Below are 21,700 nucleotides of genomic sequence, written 5' to 3'. Positions count from 1 at the left end.
GAATATTCTGAAGGAATTGAAATAGCCATAAAGCCAAGCTTGCTGTTTGGTTGGTTAATTGCCTGAGCTTTACACAGACACTTACAGTGGCTTTATCTTAACGGTGGGCATGCACACAGCCCCCATGGAGCTCAACAAGAAAGCTGAGATTTTATTTTAATCTAATAAGAGAAATAAATTGCAGTCATTGCAAGTTAAATGAGATGTTCTCTGCTGAGCAGAGACAGTTTGCTTAGGGCTGTGTGTTCTCTGTCAGGGTCAGTTGTCACTCAGACTCACTGCTTCTGAGCCCTGTCCTCCCTGCTGAATGACAGGGTGCAGACCAGGCCAGAGCCGGAGTCTTCACTCCAAAGTGAACAGGTGACTCACTGGGAAACAGTGAAGTTTCACCCTAAAGCAACACATAAGACTAAAAAGCCATAATAATTACCATCTACTGAGCATATCTGTGGTCAGACGCAACCTAGAGCCGTGACTCTTGTTCCGGGCTCTGGTGAGATCAGGTTATTCCACCCACATAAACAGTGGCAGAGTTGAGATTTGCTTCCTTCTCTAGTCCGATTCTGAAATAGATTTTTACCGCTAAATGCTTCTTCCAAAGACTAGGTCAAAAATGTAGCTCCTAACTGGCACTTATAGTAAAAACAGGGTCCAGCCAGTCGACCATATTCTATACTGTCTCCCAGCACCAAGGTGAGGGTGTCGTGTGCCACAGCAGGGCCCAGACTGCTCCCAGGGAAGGAGTGTCCTTTATTGCCCTTGTGGCTGAATGAGAAAGGTGTAATAAAGAGCGGGCTGACAGCCATGCCCCCTTCTGAGCCCCACGTTTTTAATACTCAAGTGCAATCAACCACACTTGGCGCTGGGCCTCCAATGCTGGCTGTAACCAAGCTGCAGAAGGCGAGGACCAGCGGCCACTTCTCATGAATCCACTGTTCATTTGCACACAGAGCTTAGCAATTTGTAGCTGGTCAGTTTAGCTTCTAACCAGGTCTAGAGGTCCACTGATGTCCTAAGGAACACCTGTTACTGGTGATCTTGCAGATAGTGAGCACTGAAAGCTCTTTTTTCAGGGTTTAAATCACTCTGTGTCTCCTCTTAGGTGCCAAAGATGGACTTAGTCCAGGCAGGACCTTGACATCAACTTGATAGCATAAGCAAGCTGTTCCCATCATGCTGCTAGGAAGAATTGGACCTTCTCTCCTGTTTACACAGGGCTGGGAGGGGGAATCGGAGCGATCAAAATCACCTTTTGACAACAGGAGCAAAACTCAAGATGGGCTTCGATGGGTATTTCCACAGTCCTTCATTTTCCTCTGTGTTTGGGATTAGGACCGGGGATCGCATATAGAAGAAAACATTTCACGGCAAAATTCATGTGTGCCTTACTGTCTCCCCTCCCCCCCATCATGCCCAGGGCTACAGAGGATAAGTAAATTCGTTATTCCCAGCCTTTCCTACCCTCACTAGAAATCCAAGTAATTTATAAGGGCCCACTCCTCATTTAATCAAAACCGAGCATCTGGAGAGATTTACAAACAGGAAGAAAATTTATGTCCACAAAAGACAAGCGTTTCCTGCCTGCAGTATAGCTTAAGGATGGTTTGTGCCAGACAAGTAGAAATCTTGATTCATGTTTAACTCAAATTATCTGTCTCTTAAGATTAAATAGCAATGCTTCTCCACAGAGGAGCTTCTAACCACATCTGATTGCTTGACCAAAAGGTTTTCGTGCGTCATCTGGGAAGTCTGCCATTCCCAGAGACTGGGGGCAATTACTCTGTAGGAAGATGCAGACACAAGGTGGGATAAGTCTATAAAATCCTTGTGAGTAAGTTGTATCATAACAGAGAGAGAAACTAAAGACTTGAGACTGGCCATTTCATCTCTGTACATGAGGGATAATAGAGGTTTCCTGCACCCATCAAGGAAAATAGCTTCCTTCTGATCTGCATCATTTGTGACCCTGAGGAAAGTCGAGACCAGTTGTCCTTCCTGAGAGTGCCCTGTATAAGCTTCTCCAGAAGCAGAGCTCATCCTGGAGCTCGGGTTGGGCAGGATCTTGGGCACTTTATGGGAGTCAGGGACAAAGCAGTCCTCCAAGATGTCCTGTCTCCAACAGGGTGAAGGAGGAAACAAGAAAGGAGGCATGGCTCCGCGCCTGTGGCTCAAGCAGCTAAGGCGCCAGCCACATACACCTGAGCTGGCGGGTTCAAATCCAGCCTGGGCCTGTCAAACAACAATGATGGCTGCAACCCAAAAATAGCCGGGCATTGTGGCGGGCACATGTAGTCCCAGCTACTTGGGAGGCGGAGGCAGGAGAATTGCTGGAGCCCAGGGTGACAGCTTGAGGCTCTGTCTCAAAAAAAAAGAAAGAAAGAAAGAAAGAAAGAAAAGAGGTGTCCAGGAGCTCCGAGAAGAGAGCAAGAGAGCGGTTCCAGGGACCTGAGTCAGAAGCTGTCAACACCTGCTGAGCATCCCTTGACTTGAAGTTAAGGCTGCTTACTGTTCCCTCCCTTTTTTAAATGCCCTACTGCCATTGAGCCTTGAGTCTGAAATGTCTCCAGATCAGCCTAATGACCCTTTTTTTTTTTTTTTTTTTGGTTTTTGGCCGGGGCTGGGTTTGAACCTGCCACCTCCAGCATATGGGACCGGCGCCCTACTCCTTGAGCCACAGGCGCTGCCCCTAATGACCCTTTTAATGAAGATACTTATGGAATGTTCGTTGTCAGAAAGGCAGGAAAATCTCTGCATAAAGAACAGGACCAAGAACTTGCATCAGCGATGCAGGTCCATTGGAATAACATGTTAACTTTCCTTGTAAATATCGTATTTGTGAATTTCTAAACGAAAAGCTGAAAATCCTATTTACTCATTTACAGAGATTTAAATTACAATAACCTTGATGAATTTCCCACTGCAATTAGGACACTCTCCAACCTTAAAGAACTGTAAGTACTTAGGACAGTTTAAATGGGACAACTTTATTCTTTGCGAATCTATTTTAAAATGCATAATTATTATACATGAAAAGATTTGCTAAAAAAAGTTTAAAGTTATACAAATAATTGTTAAGTGCACTTACAATATTTATTAACTGATTCTGTCACCACAGTATCAGAGGTGATATTTTTTGCTTATGATGGCTCTCCATATTATGTATATTCAATATGTATGTATGTATGTATTTCTATAAGCCATATGCTTTTCTCTTTTCCTAAGCCATGCATACTCCCCCAACATTTATATATTTATAAGATTTGTAGTAGAACTATAATGAAATTTAGTTATTTGCTGAGCATTTCTAAAAATCTGAACATTTCCAGGTGAGTCTAGAACTAGATGACTACAACTGTATGTGCCTAGCAAACATATTGCCATTGAGAGCTGACCGACACAGGGCACACAGTCAAAACCCACATGTAACGGGGCCGTCTTCACTGGTCAGGAGGCCCTGCTCACGCAGCCACAGGCCCAGATCAGAGCCGAAGAATATTAAGTCTTCTCCTCTGCCATTCAGACAATGTTCACATCAACAGCTGAGAATCATTTTCTTACTACAGGCTCTCTGAGCAGGGGCACCTTCCTTTGAGTTGGGAAATCTTGTCCTCATAAGAAATCTCTGCTTTACTGCAGCTTAAATCAATTTTCTCTCCTCCTGGTTTCAAATGGGGTCCTGAGGAGTGATCATAATCCTCTCTGCTGAGATGGTTCCACTCTCTCAGGCTGTGTGTATGGTGATGCTCTATTGAATATTAATAGATGGATTTTATTTTTATGACACTAGATTTTAAGTTTCCATGAAGTGCAGTTAGAATGTTCCGATTCTTTATTACTCTTTCAAGAGGACAGCTTGTGATTTTTCTTTTCCTAGAGAGTAAATAAAGGCATATACGTTTCAAGATGCAGAGAGGAATTTAACCTTGCTCTCTGGTTACTAAAGGTGCTGATTAGTGCCATGGGGGTGAAAGAAACTTTTGAATAATTCTACCTCATGCATGATATTCTGTAAATTGTTTTTTTCTCTTTCTAGAGGATTTCATAGCAACAATATCAGATCAATACCTGAGAAAGCATTTGTAGGCAACCCTTCTCTGATCACAATGTAAGTTTCCATAATGCGTTTTGATTTTTCCATCCTAAAAGATAGTGTATATGGCACATTAAAATATAATGAAATGAATATTCTATATTTGCCTGAGTCTTATCTCGATATAAGAATTTATACAGAAAGGTGTATATGGATGTGTTTTCCAGGTTTTAACTGAACTAATATAAAATAATATAAAAATATATCAGAAATAATATAAAACATGCTGATTTTTTTAGGATCTGATGTGCAATGAATTATGCTTAGTATCTTCAGATGCCTTATCTCATTTCACAATATTTTCATAAAATGCTTTTGATTATCTGTCTTCTATGGAATAAAATTGATTTTTAGAGCATTAATGTCAAAGCCACATAATCATTTAGAACTTGGACATAAGTATAGAAACACAAATATTATATACAAACAAAGGTGTTTATAGCAATAACCCAGCCTACATGGATGGTAGAGGTTTTATACTGTTTTATGCGAAGTTTCTATTTCCATTTATTATCAAGCCCAAGCATTGAGTCACATTTTACAAACTAGTTTGCAATTCTAGAAGGGCACATATGTTCTAGAAAGGTGTATACTAAGGATTTATATGCCATAAAAGAATAAAAATGGCTTAATAGCTACCAACTACATGTAACTAATTTTATGTTTCACATTTAGAACGGACACAAGATTGATGATATATAGATATATAGGAAGATGAAAATGTGTACGTATTAGGGTGGCCCTTAGTTAAAAGACACTTGTCCAAGGCAAGTTCGGGGTACAATGCTGGCCTTGGGTCATGGGTGAAAGGTCTCCAATACTGAGAACAGTAAAAGCAACTGCTGAACATGACTCCAGGGCACTTCTTGTTGGTCCTGTGCCAACTCGATTGAAAGGCTTTCTTGAACTGTGTGGCATCTGTCACAAATAAGCTGGGGTCCCAATTAGCACTGACAACTGGAAGAGGAAAAAGAACTATTCATCGTTTCTGAAATGTTCTGGCAATATTTTGACAAACTAAAGGTTTTAAGGGTATGGATAGTAAACGCCAGTCCTCATTGGAGAGTATCTGCGTGTCAAGTGGCTGGCACGCTGCACTGTGGCTCCACTTTCTGCAGCCCCTGAACTGCTTTTTAATCTCTCTTTTGATATGCTAATACCCCTGAGAGCTACCAGACCCCCCCACCCCCGTTTATTGGTGCCTCTACCCACTCTTTAACAGTGTGGACCACCCTGTCCTTGCTCATGAATCTGTTTCCACCTCTTGCCACCACCAGCCCCCTCAGAGGACCCCCTTTTCTGTGAATGCTCCCCATGTTCAGTCTCCATCCTGCCACATTCTCTTCTTATCCAAGTGGCACAGCCTCTCTGGTAGCTGTTACTTCTGGATTTTCACCAATCTAGATGAGGCTAATGCCCTTCCCTTCATGTTGGCAGGATCCCCTCCCAGGAAGAGCAGGGTCACCACTCAAGAAGATCAGGGTCACCTCCCAAGAAGACCAGGGTCCCCTCCCAGGAAGACCAGGGTCACCTCCCAGGAAGACCAGGGCCCCCCCCCAGGAAGAGCAGGGTCCCCTCCCAGGAAGAGCAGGGTCACCATCCAGGAAGACCAGGGTCCCCTCCCAGGAAGAGCAGGGTCACCACCCAGGAAGAGCAGGGTCACCACTCAGGAAGACCAGGGTCACCTCCCAGGAAGAGCAGGGTCCCCTCCCAGGAAGAGCAGGGTCCCCTCCCAGGAAGAGCAGGGTCACCACCCAAGAAGAGCAGGGTCACCACCTAGGAAGAGCAGGGTCACCACTCAGGAAGACCAGGGTCACCTCCCAGGAAGAGCAGGGTCCCCTCCCAGGAAGAGCAGGGTCACCACTCAGGAAGACCAGGGTCACCTCCCAGGAAGAGCAGGGTCCCCTCCCAGGAAGAGCAGGGTCACCACTCAGGAAGACCAGGGTCACCTCCCAGGAAGAGCAGGGTCCCCTCCCAGGAAGAGCAGGGTCCCCTCCCAGGAAGAGCAGGGTCACCACCCAAGAAGAGCAGGGTCACCACCTAGGAAGACCAGGGTCCCCTCCCAGGAAGAGCAGGGTCACCACCCAGGAAGAGCAGGGTCACCACCTAGGAAGACCAGGGTCCCCTCCCAGGAAGAACAGGGTCACCACCCAGGAAGAGCAAGGTCACCACCCAGGAAGAGCAGGGTCACCACCTAGGAAGACCAGGGTCCCCTCCTAGGAAGAACAGGGTCACCACCCAGGAAGAGCAAGGTCACCTCCCAGGAAGAGCAGGGTCCCCTCCCAGGAAGAGCAGGGTCACTACCCAGGAAGAGCAGGGTCCCCTCCCAGGAAGAGCAGGGTCATCACCCAAGAAGAGCAGGGTCACCTCCCAGGAAGAGCAGGGTCCCCTCCCAGGAAGAGCAGGGTCACCACCCAGGAAGAGGAGGGTCCCCTCCCAGGAAGAGCAGGGTCCCCTCCCAGGAAGAGCAGGGTCACCACCCAGGAAGAGCAGGGTCACCACTCAGGAAGACCAGGGTCACCTCCCAGGAAGAGCAGGGTCCCCTCCCAGGAAGAGCAGGGTCATCACCCAAGAAGAGCAGGGTCACCTCCCAGGAAGAGCAGGGTCCCTTCCCAGGAAGAGCAGGGTCACCACCCAGGAAGAGCAGGGTCCCCTCCCAGGAAAAGCAGGGTCATCACCCAGGAAGAGGAGGGTCCCCTCCCAGGAAGAGCAGGGTCACCACCCAGGAAGAGCAGGGTCACCCAGGAAGAGCAGCATCCCTCTCATCTCTTCACCCTCTTGCTGTGAGATTTACATCAAATGCAAATGTTTACCCTGACACTGACACTTCTCCAAAGTATGGCCTAAGCCAACCCTCCCCACCAGTTCCCCAAAGCTCTCCTCAGTTCCCCTAGGTCAGTAGTTCTCAACTGACCTCTCAGGTGCCGTGGCCCTTTAATACAGTTCCTGTAGGTCTCAACCCACAGGTTGAGAACCGCTGCCCTAGGTCATAAACCTGACCAGCCAGGGCCCAGGCTATGCCTACAGAAGAAAGCTCTTTTCAAATGTTGTTTCAAGACATTTCCTCCTTCAGTCTCCCCCCAGCATATGAGAGAGCTCCCTCCAGAGCCCCTAAAGCTCCTTGAGTGTCTGTGTGGAATTTGTGCTGGTGCACACAGCTTGTGTGTCCACACTGGCCCAGATGCCTGGATGTGAAAACAGGTAAAACATAAAGCGTGTAGTGTAGCTCAGGGCTGATGTGATATGATGAGGAAAGCTTCATATTTAAATCATAAGGCTTGTATTCCAGCTCCAGCTCCTTCTCTTATTGAGTAATCCCAAGGGCAAAGAAGAGCTCAGAGGGTAGGGCAGAAGACGGAGGTTTGTCGGGAAAAAAACACATCTCAAGTTCTGAACCAGATGTTACACATGCATTGGCTTTTTTATTTCTTAGGGAAACCGCACAACTAAGTAGTATTATCTCAGTTTAGCGAATTAGAGAATTAAGGCTTTGGGAGGTGATGAGCTTGCCAAAGTCTCTGAGCCTCGATCTCCTTGCCCCAAAATGAAGAAAATAGTACAGGCAGTCCCCGAGTTACCAATACCTGACTTCATGTACAACTCGCACTTACAAGCAGAGGCTTTCCAGGTAATAGGTGAATGCAGCTCTTCCAACTTACATACTAATTCGACTTAAGAACAAATTTACAGAATCTGTCTTGTTTGTAACCCAGGGACTGCTTGTATCTATACCAGTGGTTCTCAACCTTCCTAATGCCATGAGCCTTTAATACAGTTCCTGTGGGTTGCTACCCACAGGTTGAGAACCGCTGATCTATACGGTGGCTCTCATAACGTTGCATGGATCAGTTGAGCTACGTATATGGAAGTGCTTTGTCAAATAGAAAGTAATAGATTGTTACCTATTTGTTTTATCCCAACTTATTCCAAGCTCCTGTAGGGCAGGAACATCTTATTCCTCTTCAAGCCCCAGCATCTAGCATAATATCAGGTATATAGTAGATTTTTAAGTGAATTGGTCTTTAAATCCCCACAGCACCCTCACACGCTTAGCGTGATAGACACTATAAATATTTGTTGAATTTAATTGAACTAGCAGGATAACCCAGCTAAGAGGTATTTACGGAGCTCCCTTCCCCAGGCAGTTCAACTACCATTGCATCCAAATGTCTGTAAAACAAAACATGTTTTAAGTTCCAATAATGTCTCACGTTTTAGAACAATAATTAACTCAAGAAAATTCTAATGTTCAAAAAGACCCAGAGTAGCTCATTTTCTCTCAAATAATTTGAAAAGTCTCTTGTTTACGTTGTGGTAAGATTTGACCCAGCAGACCTAACCATATATAGATGTGTATATGTATAGTGTGGATGCCATGTTATAATGTTTCGTCTAATGGTTAAATAGCTTTAATTATTGAAACAAGGTGCCAGCACCTTGAACTAATTACCTTTTTGCCATCTCAATGGATATCCCACAGATGGCAGAGGCAGAGGAACTTTTTAAGCATAGCCATAGTCAGTTTACTTGCTTTTCTCCATATCACTTATATTTGCCTTGCTATAAGAAATGTTTAATTTTATATAGGATTGATTCCTCACCAAAAGTTTTATACTGTGAGTCAAAACACTTTCTGAGGTTTTAACTTTTTGAGTATTACCAAAATTACATAAATACAATTAATGTATTTGTTCCAAAAAAAAATTTTTTTGAGACAGTTTCACTATGTCACCCTCAGTAGAGTGCTGTGGCGTCACAGCTCACAGCAACCTCAAACTCTTGGACTTAAGCGATTCTCTTGCCTCAGCCTCCCAAGTAGTTGGGACTACAGGCGCCCGCCACAACACCCAGCTATTTTTGTTGTTGTTGTTGTTGTAGTTGTCATTGTTTTTTGGCAGGCTCAGACCAGGTTCGAACATGCCAGCCCCGGTGTATGTGGCCAGTTCCCTAGCCATATATTTATAGGCAATGAGCCAATTTGTTCAAATTTTGAACAAATATTCATTCATCATTCAGGTTGTATACTAATATATTAGTGTTTGGATTTTCAGACATTTCTATGACAACCCTATCCAGTTTGTTGGAAGATCTGCTTTTCAACATTTACCTGAACTGAGAACACTGTAAGTTTCTACTCCTCTTAAAGATCCCCTAGAAGGTTGCCGTGAAAAATCAAATGAATGTTATGGATTGAAGTGCTTTGAAAATAGCAATAATAATTACTCCCATCTCCAATCTTCTCCCAATACTACTTTTACTCTCTTTCTTGCAGGGCTCTGAATGGTGCTTCCCAAATAACTGAATTTCCTGATCTAACTGGCACTGCAAACCTGGAGAGCTTGTAAGTGCTTGAGTGGACTTTTAACTTTGCCCAGAACATACCCCGCCCTGAGAGCCTGACAGACCTAACATAAGCGAATCAAAACATGTCACTGTGAGATGCCTGAATGAAAGGACCATCTGGTTTATGTTTTAACAGGACCTTGACTGGGGCACAGATCTCGTCTCTTCCTCAAACCTCCTGTGATCAGCTACCTAATCTCCAAGTGCTGTGCGTATACGTGAGGCACTATGTGTAAAAGACAGCTTCCATTTAGGGGTGAAATGGCAGGCATTATTTCAATAATCCTTTAAAAGGGGAGAAAGTTTGCTTCCTGGCAGTCTCCAGGAGGTCCGGTCTCTGCTCTCTTTGGTTCATGCTGTCTGACGTGAGCTTGGCAGTCAAGGCAGTAGACCCTTTGTTTCCAAGTCCAAAACAGTCTCCCATCAGAATTTCAGTTGGTTACATTTTTCTTTCTGAAAATGAATAAGTGGGCCAGAAGCTGTGGTTTGGGCCCGTACCCCCAGCACTGTAGGAGACCAAGACATGAGGATCACTTGAGCTCAGGATTTCAAGACCAGCCTGAGCAAGAACAAGACTCCATCTTTACTAAAAATAGAAAAATTAGCTGGGCATAGTAGTGGGCCCCTGTAGTCTCAGCTACTCAGGAAGCTGAGGAAGGAGAATTGCTTGAACCCAAGAATTTGAGGTTGCTGTGAGTTGTGACACCATGGCACTCCAGCCCAGGAGTAAGACTGTATCAGAGTAAGACTCTATCTCAACAACAACAACAACAAAAGATCTGAGCAAGCCAAAATAACTTCATTTCCCCCCTAAAGGCTTTGCAGAGAACAAAATAACCTAATGGATCAACTAACCCATGTGGCCACCAAAATCAAAAATGGAATATCAGACTCACACAAACCTTGATGAAGGTCACCAAAGTCACCAAACACACTTTCTGTCTAGTGTGGGGGCCGTGTTCTTCTGTATCATCTAGTGGTTAAATAGCTTGCCTGTGTTATTCCTACTGACTTGGAGCTGCTTTCCCCCGCCTTTCTCCTGTTTTATGAAAAGTAGCTCGTAGGGATTAGAAGAGCCTTGCTCTGACCTTCCATTTGCAGCCCCCTTGCTCATCTCCACTCAGCCTTATTACTGTCTTCTCAAGCGTTTTGGAGACTTCACGAAAGGCCCGTTAGTCCCTGGCCAGGGCTGGGCACTCACACGAAAGGCACCTGTGGCCATTGCAGGCCTGTGGTCACACAGGTGCTGCTGAGCAGCACCATGAATGTTAAATGGATGGAGGGGGATGTCTGCTGCAGGGATTCTGCCTCCTGTCCCCAGCCTGCCGTGTCACCTCACAGTCCCATTGCTCAGAGACATGGGGTGAAGTAACACCAGAAGGGGAGTATAGAACATGGGGAGTATAGAACAAACCTCTTCTCGACCCTACCCTGCCCCCTGAAGTGTGCATACAGATGAGAAAACCTGGAATTATGGGAGTTCAGTACCTTTGTCACACTGCAAGAAAGTAGCAGAGTTAACATTCAAATGCGTTCAGGTTGATTGACTGCCTGGGAGAACCTGTGCGTACACCAGGTGCCAGAAATTTGGAAGGTCATCTGAGAATTCTACCTAGCACACCCAGAATGGGTACACGGACAGTTGTCCCCATTTCTTGAGGCAGGTGGCTCAGCAACATGATCAGAACTTCACATACTGTAACTAACAGATGCAGAGCCAGTGACCCAGGCTAGAACCACCCTAAGTGGAGGACTGCTGGCAAAACAGATAAGAGCCAAGCCTCTGGAGCCTGCTTCTCTGGTTCAAGTCCAGTCTCTTTACCAGCGCAGGGCATTGAGCAATTATTACCCCTCTGGGGCTCAGTTTCCCAGTCTATGAAATGGAGGCATAGCCACTTCCTTCAGAGGATCACAGGGAGATTCAGTGACTTCATGACCCTTCAGCACACTTGGGAGGTCGGACACTCTCAGAAAATGTCAGGTCTTGTCATCTCTCCCACGTCCTTTGTTCTTAGTTCTTTCCTCAAGTTGGAACTTGAAAGTGGCAGAACACAAGCACGTTAATGGCAGTACCTTGCCATTTCCAGAGCATTTAACCTATAGTATTGTTTGATCATTCTTGACAATACCGCAAGGTCACCGAAGCAGGTGTCTCCTCATATGAGAAAGCTGACAAAGACATTGGTGCTTGGGCCGGTGTGTCAACCGAGTAAAATGAGTGGAAGTTGGAACTAGAGCCCAGCGCCCGGACTCCTGCAGCAGGGTGCTGTGTGTTCTCATGAAGGTCTCAGAGCTTTCCTCCTTTGGCTGAACCATTCAGTGAGCCTGTGTTACACGAGGAAGCTTCACTGAACATGAGTGGCGTTGCCCTCGACTTGCTTCACCCACGTGGGATTACCTGGCCCCACTATGCAGGCTGTGTGTGGTTTCCTCACTGACCAGCTGTGATCTGAGGCAAGTCGTCCCATGTTGCAGGTGTACAATCACAGCATCTTCCACAGGAAGTGGCCAGAGAGTACTTGAGACAATTTGAGTGAAGCCTTTATGTAAGAAGTGCTTGGTCAGTGCTAACCGTGTAAGTCATTAGGTAGACGGTAGCCCTGTGTCTTCATGTAGAACAAGATTTTATACACACTCTACTAAAAGATAGATGTGTAAGGATTCCCACTTTTGCAGTCACAGAGATGAGTGCACCAAGTTATTGTCAGCTTTGATGATATAATGTATGTGTATTATATGTATAAATGTAATACACATTTATATCCATAATAAAATATTCATTTTATTACATTCACTAATTTTCAAAAACTACCATATTATTCATCATATGTATTTGTGCATAGGTACAGGGTTTAGGGGATTTGGGGGGTAATGTATCTTTCAAACCTCTAGTTTAAACCACAAATGTGTGTTTGTAAGCAGTTTCCTTTGAACTGTTTATGTGGAGTAAATGACCTCTATTCCTATATAAATCCCATTCATTTATTCAATAACTGTAGAATACAGTAATCAATTAGAAGAACAGAGTAATTTAAAACATCTTAGAAAACAGTGTGATTTTTCAGCTCCATAGCGGTGATCTGGTTTGAAGAATTAGAATCAGGCATGAAAATGTGGTAGTTGATTAGCTGGTCACTTTTTTTTTTTGCAGTTTTGACCAGGGCCAGGCTTGAACCCACCACCCCTGGTATGTGGGGCCAGCACCCTACTCCTTGAGCCACAGGCACCTCCCAGCTAGTCACTTTTAAAACAGATAAGATTTTGAAAGCTGATAGATAAAGTAGATATATATATATATATATATATTACTTTATCAGCTTTCTTTTTTCTGCAAATTACCATGGCTGCTTTTAGATGAGTTATATTATACTGTAAATATGTCCAGATGTTTTTGTTATTCTGTAATTTGTTGAGTTTTAGCTGAAGACATTTTTAGAATCCCACCCCTATCTCATAGTGATTGATTTCAAAGTTAGTGCCATGTTTTGAATTGTTGGGTTTGCTTTTTTTTTTTATTTTATGCTGCAATTTTATTATTTTTTTTTTTATTGTTGGGGATTCATTGAGGGTACAATAAGCCAGGTTACACTGCTTGCAATTGTTAGGTAAAGTCCCTCTTGCAATCATGTCTTGCCCCCATAAAGTGTGACACACACCAAGACCCCACCCCCCTCCCTCCGTGAATTGTTGGGTTTTTTTTAAGTTGATAGAGCTATAGAGCTCTTAGAGACAGAGGCATGATTACATAATTTAATTTGTACTCATGGCAGTAAGATAAGAGCTAAAACATTGTAGATCATTAGTAACAAAATACAAATAAATTCATTAAGTAATTATTTAAATAAATTGAAGAAATAAAACAGTTGGCTCGGTGCCCCATAGCTTAGTGGTTAGGGCACCGGCCACATGCACTGGGGCTGTTCAGTTCAAATCCAGCCCAAGCCACCTAAACAGACAAACAAAAAAATGGCCGGGTGTTCCAGGCGGGCACCTGCAGTCCCAGCTACTGGGAAGCTGAGGCAAGAGACTCGCTTTAGCCCAGGAGTTTGAGGTTGCTGTGAGCTGTGATGCCACTGCACTCTGCCTAGGGTGACATAGTGAGACTCTGTCTCAAAAAAAAAAAGAAGAAAGAAATAGAACAGTTATATTTCAGTAAACATTTGGATCTACTGGGTAATCTGATAATGCCTGTGATTAGCTGCTCCCCATCATGGCTGAGGAAATGTTCAGAGTCTGCCTCTGGGAAATACAACATCTTGGAGGAACAAGAAGAGCAAAGCATATTTTCTTATGACTCGTATAACAGACTTTCTTATTTTGTACCTTCTGTTTTTCAGAGATCTGTCTTACAACCTGTTGGAAGATTTACCCAGTTTTTCACTCTGTCAAAAGCTTCAGAAAATGTATGTATAAAAGTCTGCAAATCACCTAGCAAGAACCAAGAACCCCAACTCCCACTTCTCAGGATCACTGGTTCATTTATGCAGCAGGTCACTGAGGTGACATTTGATCCTTCTCCTTCTTACACACGCAAGGTGTGACCATACAAGGTGGCTACATAATGGAGAAACACAAATAATATTATTTTTTCAAGCATTGTGCTATAAAAGCAGGAAAACATTTGTTATATATTTGCTTTTCCCCCCACAAATCAGTGTACAAATGAACTAGGTTTGTTTGAGCTTTAGGATTTTTCTTCCTTTGCAAGAACAACCAAATTTGCACATCCAATGAATGGTATTATTTTTGAATATGGGGGGACTTGAATTTGTTGTTGTGTTTGTTTCACAAATAGTCTCTTTAGAGGAAGTGCCATATTTGTCGTGTTTGAGGTGTCGTGGATGCTACTTGTGTATGAAATATTTTAGCATTCCTCGTAAAATTGCCTCCCCCACAAACATTGGCCTTGTTGCTTTATAGCAGTGATTTTCAACCGGTGTGCTCTAAGAGGATCTTAGGTGTGCATGAAAGTTTTTAAAGATCATTAATCAAATTATTTTTTAAAGAAGTTCAAAGCACAGTATGTATATTCTTTTTTTTACTCTTTTTTATTTTTAAACTAACATAATTTCAGTGTGCCAGGAAAGTTCAGATTCAAGTGTGCCGTAAGATAAAAAAGCCTGAAAAACACTGCTTGATAGTCACACTTCAGTTTTCAGCGAAACAGTAGTACCTAGCTCTGCTCTTATGCTTAGTTTTTCTCTGAAGACCTCTGGTGATTAGGGAGAAAAACAAAGTAAGTCCATCTTTAAAAGGTAAAGACTTGATCCTCCTAAAAGACCCTCCAAGGGTGCAATGTCTGGAAGGGGGTACCTGGAGAAGAGGCCTCACCAGGATAGAGTCCTCACCAGGAGAGGAGGGCTCAGGTGTTTCAAATGGTGACGGTGTGTTTGGAACATGGTTTTATATCCTCCCAGGGGAATCAGTTGCTTCAAAATAGAGATAACGCTTATTTGAGTGTATAAATGTTGATGTTCATTTTTAAACAAACAAAACTGGGTCACTTGATAGTCACACTTCATGCGTTTCTTTGATTAAGCGCAGGTAATCCCTCTGTCAAAGTTCTCTGAAGCCTGTAATCTTTGAAACCAGTAACTTTGAAATCAATCTTTGGAATTCTGTCATTGCAGTGACCTACGACATAATGAAATCTATGAAATCAAAGTGGACACGTTCCAGCGGTTGCCGAGTCTCCGATCTCTGTGAGTACCGCCTGCCTCCATCTCCCCCAACACAGCACATTCTCTTTCGAGCCTCCTCTTACTATTTTCTTTTCACTGTATGTTTATATGGTGGGACCTCTGTGCTATGATAAAGCAAGTAGTTTGTTCCTGACAAAACCCAGGAATAAATTTAAAAGCAGCAAACTTGCAGTTATGCACTTTACCAGGCAGCAAACACGAACCCCAGAGGAAGAGGGAGGAAGCAGAGCCACCCACGGTGTGCTGCCGTCCACAGCCTGGCAAGGATCATTCTGCGCGCAAAAATGGGGTGATCACACGACTCTTTCTGCCTGCTTTTCTAACCCAGTTAGGCAGAGTTTTTCAACATGTGTCTCAAAGGGCTTGATTGTCACGTGGGAGCAATTGTGAAAAATACAGACTCCAGGTCCTCGCCTGCCCCAGGAGCTAGAATCTCAGGAGTGAGCCTGGGAATCTGAATTTTAACACGGACACTGAGATTTGAGCACGGAGGTCCTCAGAAATGCTTCTGATGCTCAGTCAATGAAGATGTGTAAATGCCCATATTTAATTCCATTTGATGATTGAAACACCCATATATTAAATTTAAAAAAGAAAATTTAGTAGCATTATTTTATGAAATAACAGTTAAAGCTTTTCTATACTGAAAGTGAATGTCGACATGATTTTAATGTAATGTATGTCTCTAATGCAATGTTTAAACTGTAGTTTGTTAAAAATCTGTGTCTTTTCCTGATCTCCACAGTGTTTTTCCTTAATAATACCAGTCCTCGAAAGGCTTTAAATTTATCTTTTAGAATCACTTTCTCCTAAAAACTTACCTGGAGATCCATCTGGCACTGACTGGGTCGTGTTGCCCTTCCTCACTTCTGGCTTAAACCTCCTCCTGCGGGGCTTTTTACTTTTTAATAAATGTGAACAAAATACCTCCTTTCACTACCAGCCTTATTTACCAGGTTCGATTTCTGACTGTTCCCAAAGTCAGTTCTAGAGCTAAGCTCTAAATATAACAAAAGAATGTGTCACCGGCTCTGAAGAATAGACACCCGAATCCCCCTGGGTTCCTCTTTCTGTGGGGACCTGACCTCCAGCCACTCGCTGAGCTCCGCCAACTCCACTTCTCCCACTGTGCTTTCTGCCCCAGGCCCAGCTAAGGACTCATTTGTTGTCACCACCATCCTCGCAGCCAGTCCTCCTGCCACCTGTCTTCTGTCTCTACCCATTCATCTCATTCTCCAAAGAGATGTCAAAATAATCTTTCTTCGATAGAAGTCTAATTATTTTACTCCTCTGCTTCAGAAACCTTTTGTTCCCCAATTTTCCAAGATGAAGACCAGATGTCCCAGCACCATTCTTCACAATCTGACCCCAGCCTCCTGGCACAACATCCTCTCTCCCCCTGCCCCTCCTGTTCCTGGGGCCTATGGGATCCCTCCCCACCCCGACTAGTCTCTCTGCCCATTTCACAAGCCTAAGTTCTCCTTTCTTGGAGCCCACTGTGCCCACTGTCTACTACAGGACGTAACACCCAGCTCTGCCATTGGTAAACCATGCCCTACCGGGAAACAACAGGAATGCTTTTGCCTGTTTATTTCTAGGCTTTAGTGCAGTGGCTCTCTCATTATTTACTTAAGAATTCGAACATGCTCTGAGCTGGACGTGGTGGCTCACACCTGTAATCCCAGCACTCTGGGAGGCTGAGGGTTGGATAGCTTGAGCTCAGAAGCTCAAGACCAAGCTGAGTAAGAATATGACCTCATCTCTACTAAAAATAGAAAAAGTAGCCAGGCTGTGGCAGGCGCCTATAGTCCCAGCTTCTTGGGAGGCTGAGGCAGGAGGATTGCTTAAGCCCAAGAGTTTGAGGTTGCTGTAAGCTATGACGCTACAGCACTCTACCAAGGGTGGCATAGTGAGACTCTATCTCAAAAATATATATATATATATATACACACACATATATGCACAATAAAAAAAATTTAAAGCTTAACGTTTGATTACAATGGGGTACATCTAAACAAATCCAGTCATTAACGGAGTAGGAAACATTTAAGAATGATAGGAAAGGGCAGCACCTGTGGCTCAGTTGGCAGGGTGTGGGCCCCATATACCCAAGGTGGTGGTTTCAAACCTGGTCCCAGCCAAACTACAACAAAAAAAAATAGCCGGGCGTTGTGGCAGGTGCCTATAATCCCAGCTACTCGGGAGGCTGAGGTAAGAGAATCACCTAAGCCCAAGAGCTGGAGGTTGCTGTGAGCTGTGACCCTACGGCACTCTACCCAGGGACAGAATAAGACACTTTCTAAAAAGAAAAATGGGTGGCACCTGTGACTCAAAGGAGTAGGGTGCTGGCCCCATATGCTGGAGGTGGCGGGTTCAAACCCAGCCCCGGCCAAAAAAAAATGTTCTGAGCAAAGATCAGGGACTCTGAACCAGTGTGCCTGGCTTTGAGCCTCAGCGCCTGAGATGACTCTGTGACTTTGGGCAAGCGACTTATTTCACTGTGTCTCTGTTTCTTCACCAATAAAATGAAGATGATGACACCACCTGCCTCTTCTGGTTGTGTCCAGGATTGCGAGATAACCCATGTAAAACCTCATAACTGAACCTGGCTCGGAGTAACTAGGCCGCACTGTTATTACTAGAACCCTGGGTAGCCTTTCAGGGTGCTCCGCCAGGGCCCTGGCAGCAAACAGAATCGGTTCCACTGAAGGGACACTTGACTTGCCCAGGTGCTGCCAGGAGCAAGCAAGAGGAGGCTGTGCAGAAAGCACCCCGTCACACAGACGGAGAGGGACCCGGGGAGCGCTCACCCGAGGGGGTGCGGCGGCTGCCCCCAAGACACGGTTCCCAAACGGGGAATGAGCAGGCCACAGGGCGCTCGGGGACGCATCCCAAGGACCCAGCTGGGCTCGGAGCAGAGCAGGAGAGCAGAAGGGACACCTCCAGGGTGGCTAGAAGAGGAATTACAGTCCTTTGAATTTATAAGTTCTCACATATTTACTAAAAAGCCTGTCAAGTTGGGGGGTGGGGGGAATGGTGTGATCCCACACATGGGCACAACCGAAGGGCACATGGCAGACCTCTTGGGGAAAGGACACAGCCACAATGGGGACTTTACTTAACAAATGCAAAGTAACATGAAAGTTACTTTCTCATTGAGGAAGTTTTTCATTGATCCCAGAGCAGAGGAAAATTGCAACTAAGAAGAGGAGGAAAAGTGTGGAATCAAGAGCTCAGAAGTGTAGAAACAAGTCACTCATTGAGCTCTGGGCTTGGTATCGTAAACTTTTCATAACTTTCAAAATTTAATGTTTTCATAAACAAAAGTTGAGGTTGACCACTTTCGGTTTTCTTGGAGGCCTACATACTAGTTTTGAAACAGGGTCTCATTCTGTCACCCTAGGTAGAGGGCCATGACATCATAGCTCAAACTCCTGGCTCCAGTGATCCTTCTTGCCTCAGCCTCCCCCAGTGCCCTGCTAGTTTTTTGTTTGTTTGTTTCTTTTTTTTTTTTTTGTAGAGACAGAGTCTCACTTTATGGCCCTCGGTAGAGTGCCGTGGCCTCACACAGCTCACAGCAACCTCCAACTCCTGGGCTTAAGCGATTCTCTTGCCTCAGCCTACCGAGTAGCTGGGACTACAGGCGCCGTTTGTTTGTTTCTTTTGTAAGTGGGAGGTGTGTCTCACTCTTGCTCAGGCTGGTCTCCAACTCCTGAGCTCGGAGGATCCACCCGCCCCAGCCTCCCAGAGTGTTAGGATTACAGGCGTGGGCCACCTCACCTGGCCCCTCCATCTTAATTACCCTTTTCTTTTTTATTCTTTTCTTTTTTTAATTAAATCATAGCTGTATACATTAATGCATTTATGGGGTACACTGTGCTGGTTTTATATACAATTTGAAATACTTACAACAAACTGGTTAACAGTTAACAGTGCCTTCACCGCACTTTCTTAATTCTTGTGTTAAGACATTTATACTCACCACTTAGTAGATTTGACATGGACCCTTGTGAAATGCACCATAGGTGTGGTAAGACTATACTTTCAGGGATCATTTCTATAGTTTGTTAATTACCCTTTTTAAGAGTAAAACTCTTAAATCCATAGTTCTTTTTTATTTTTTAGAGTTCCTTTTTAATGTAGAAATTCTTATACCCTATAATATTTTTGCACAAGTTTTTGAAAAAGGTTTCATCCCTGCTTAATTATCTACATTTTATTACATATGTGTGGCAAGTGGATTTTATTTCCCTATAAACTGTGTTTTTTTTTTACTGTCAAAAGATTCTGTTTCTAACATGATTAGCCTCTATTTCATTCACAACCCAGCTAAGAATAGACTTGTCAGTATCCTCCCTTGGAAATTTTCTTGAAGCCCTTTTTGTGTCTCTCTCAAGCCCTGAGCTACACAAGGAGCACGCATAGGTTTTGTGGTTGAGTTTCATCGTATAGCCAAGGATGCTGTAATTTAAAACTTACGTGCTTGTCAGAAGAAGAGCTTTGGAAGTTTCCGTCTCTTCCCACCCCCCACCCCCACCTCCACTCATTTTAGAAAACCCTGATAAAATTTTACAGCTATGTTAAAGTCAATCTTTTAGCAAGAATAAAAACTAAAATATTCTCCTAACTTAATGACTTTTCCTTGATTGCTTTAAACAGCTGATTTAAAGTTCTTTCTTTAGTGATTGTAGAACATCAGTATCTTTATCTGAATGTCAATGTGATGTGTTGTTTCTGATCTGAATGGAAATTGCGTTTTGATAGGGGACTGAATGCATTTGGTAAAACTTTGTGTTCTTTTTTAATATAACCTTTTCATTTGCCTTTTTTTTTTTTAATAGGAATTTAGCTTGGAACAAAATTGTCATTATCCACCCCAATGCATTTTCCACTTTGCCGTCTCTAATAAAGCTGTGAGTATATCCTTACCTGTTTACGGCATATCTTAATAACTGGGGGGCATCTAGTTAATCAAAATGTTGGTTCTGTTGAAGAAGCTGTAGAGGCACAGATTGTCCAGCCTTCCGTGTCCTCCACACCTGAGCCTTTAAGTGGATAATGGAAGATGTGGGTGACAAATGGTTATTCTGGTGAAATTTTCCACTTTTGCTGAGTAATCGGGTGGAATAAGATGTCAATTCAGTTCTGAGGGGCTTCCATTTATTGTTTTGACTGCTGAATCACTTCCTGTTCCTTTATCTCTCCTGTCCACTTCCCATCTTCCATTCCTTTCTCTCTCTATCTTTTATCTGATAGACAAAAGAGGAAATGGTCCAAAAGAAGTTAGGAGGAATAACATTTTACTTCTCACTCCTAATCCGCTCAGCACTGCTTTTCAGATTAAGCGCAGCACCTTCCTCTCGGCTGCCCCCACCTGAAAAACTGAAGCTGACCCAAGAACAATTTGGTTGCAATTAAAACTAACCTCCTGCCCTGCAATCCTGATGATAAGTAGAAAAGTTATCAGAAGCAAAAACAAAAATGGTTGCTTTTACCATTAAGAGTAAGGACCCTGCTTAGAAGTTTTTATTGAGCACTTTAATGATCACTAGGTTGCTTTTTTAACATAAATGTTTTATGCTAACACAGACTAAAAGGTTATTGTTGTTTGATGTTTTGCAGGGACCTATCGTCCAACCTCCTGTCGTCTTTTCCTGTAACTGGGTTACATGGTTTAACTCACTTAAAATTAACAGGAAATCATGCCTTGCAGAGCTTGATATCATCTGAAAACTTTCCAGAACTCAAGTGAGTTTGTCATTAAAACTAATAAGATACATTTGTGGTCATGCAAAATAATAGACATATTATAGTGGTTTCCTAAATTTATGAGGTCAGGAGACCCTTTTGAATTGCATTTCATGCCCTCAAGTCCCCTGTTCTTGGAGTGTTGTTAGGGCAAGTCCGAAAGTGGGAGAATGTGTCTTCCTGATCATATTTCCTTTCTTTCTCAAAGACGCCTTCAGAATTGCAGGGTTCACAGAAAGAGTTTGAAAACCACTGATCCATGGCATATAAACTAGGGCATGTAATTAAATAACATTGTCATATCATCGTACTCCTGTTTATAATTTTTAATTTTTCTAGTGTGTGTGTATGTTCTCATAAAATGTACTGAATTAATATTCGTTCAAATAGATAGTACTTGTTAAAACCTACTGGGTTTATCATTGATAAAGCAGTATTTTGAGTTACATATATACTATATATTTTAAACCATAAACCTTTTTACAGACTTTTAAAACTATGAAAGTAACATGCTCCCAAAAGAAAGTTTGGAAAGTAGAAGAAAAAACAAAAATTTTAAAAAATGTTTCCCTAAACAACATTTTACGTTATTTCTTTCCAGGCTTTTTCGGTGTATTTTTAATTATTAGAATCAAAGTGTTCATACAAATTCATATCATGTTTTAGTCACTTAACATTATGCTGTAAGCATTTTTTAATTTTGCTACAACTGTCTCAGCGGTCATTTTTCATTCTTAATTTAGAAATTTCCCATCATTTCAATGATGGAAGTTGCCTCACTCAGCTTTAGCAATTACACTTAATAGGTGATAATTTT

General features: G+C 43.4%; 1 protein-coding gene and 1 pseudogene across 3 annotated transcripts in view; both read left to right on the top strand.

The window, feature by feature from the left end:
* LGR5 (leucine rich repeat containing G protein-coupled receptor 5) overlaps positions 1-21,700 on the top strand; it is a 159,288-nt gene that overhangs the window by 130,837 nt on the left and 6,751 nt on the right. For all 3 annotated transcript variants that reach the window (XM_053586671.1, XM_053586672.1, XM_053586670.1), the window contains 9 exons: positions 2,883-2,951; positions 4,034-4,105; positions 9,142-9,213; positions 9,363-9,431; positions 9,570-9,641; positions 13,771-13,836; positions 15,064-15,135; positions 19,977-20,048; positions 20,758-20,883. In XM_053586671.1, coding sequence (XP_053442646.1) covers positions 2,883-2,951; positions 4,034-4,105; positions 9,142-9,213; positions 9,363-9,431; positions 9,570-9,641; positions 13,771-13,836; positions 15,064-15,135; positions 19,977-20,048; positions 20,758-20,883 — 690 coding nt within the window. The remainder of the gene's footprint in view (positions 1-2,882; positions 2,952-4,033; positions 4,106-9,141; positions 9,214-9,362; positions 9,432-9,569; positions 9,642-13,770; positions 13,837-15,063; positions 15,136-19,976; positions 20,049-20,757; positions 20,884-21,700) is intronic.
* On the top strand, positions 19,168-19,243 carry LOC128582978 (uncharacterized; annotated as a pseudogene).

The sequence above is a fragment of the Nycticebus coucang genome, chromosome 3, assembly GCF_027406575.1.
Source record: "Nycticebus coucang isolate mNycCou1 chromosome 3, mNycCou1.pri, whole genome shotgun sequence".
Lineage (NCBI taxonomy): Eukaryota > Metazoa > Chordata > Mammalia > Primates > Lorisidae > Nycticebus > Nycticebus coucang.
Note: the sequence above shows the minus strand (reverse complement) of the source record. Positions and strands in the feature narration are given on the sequence as shown.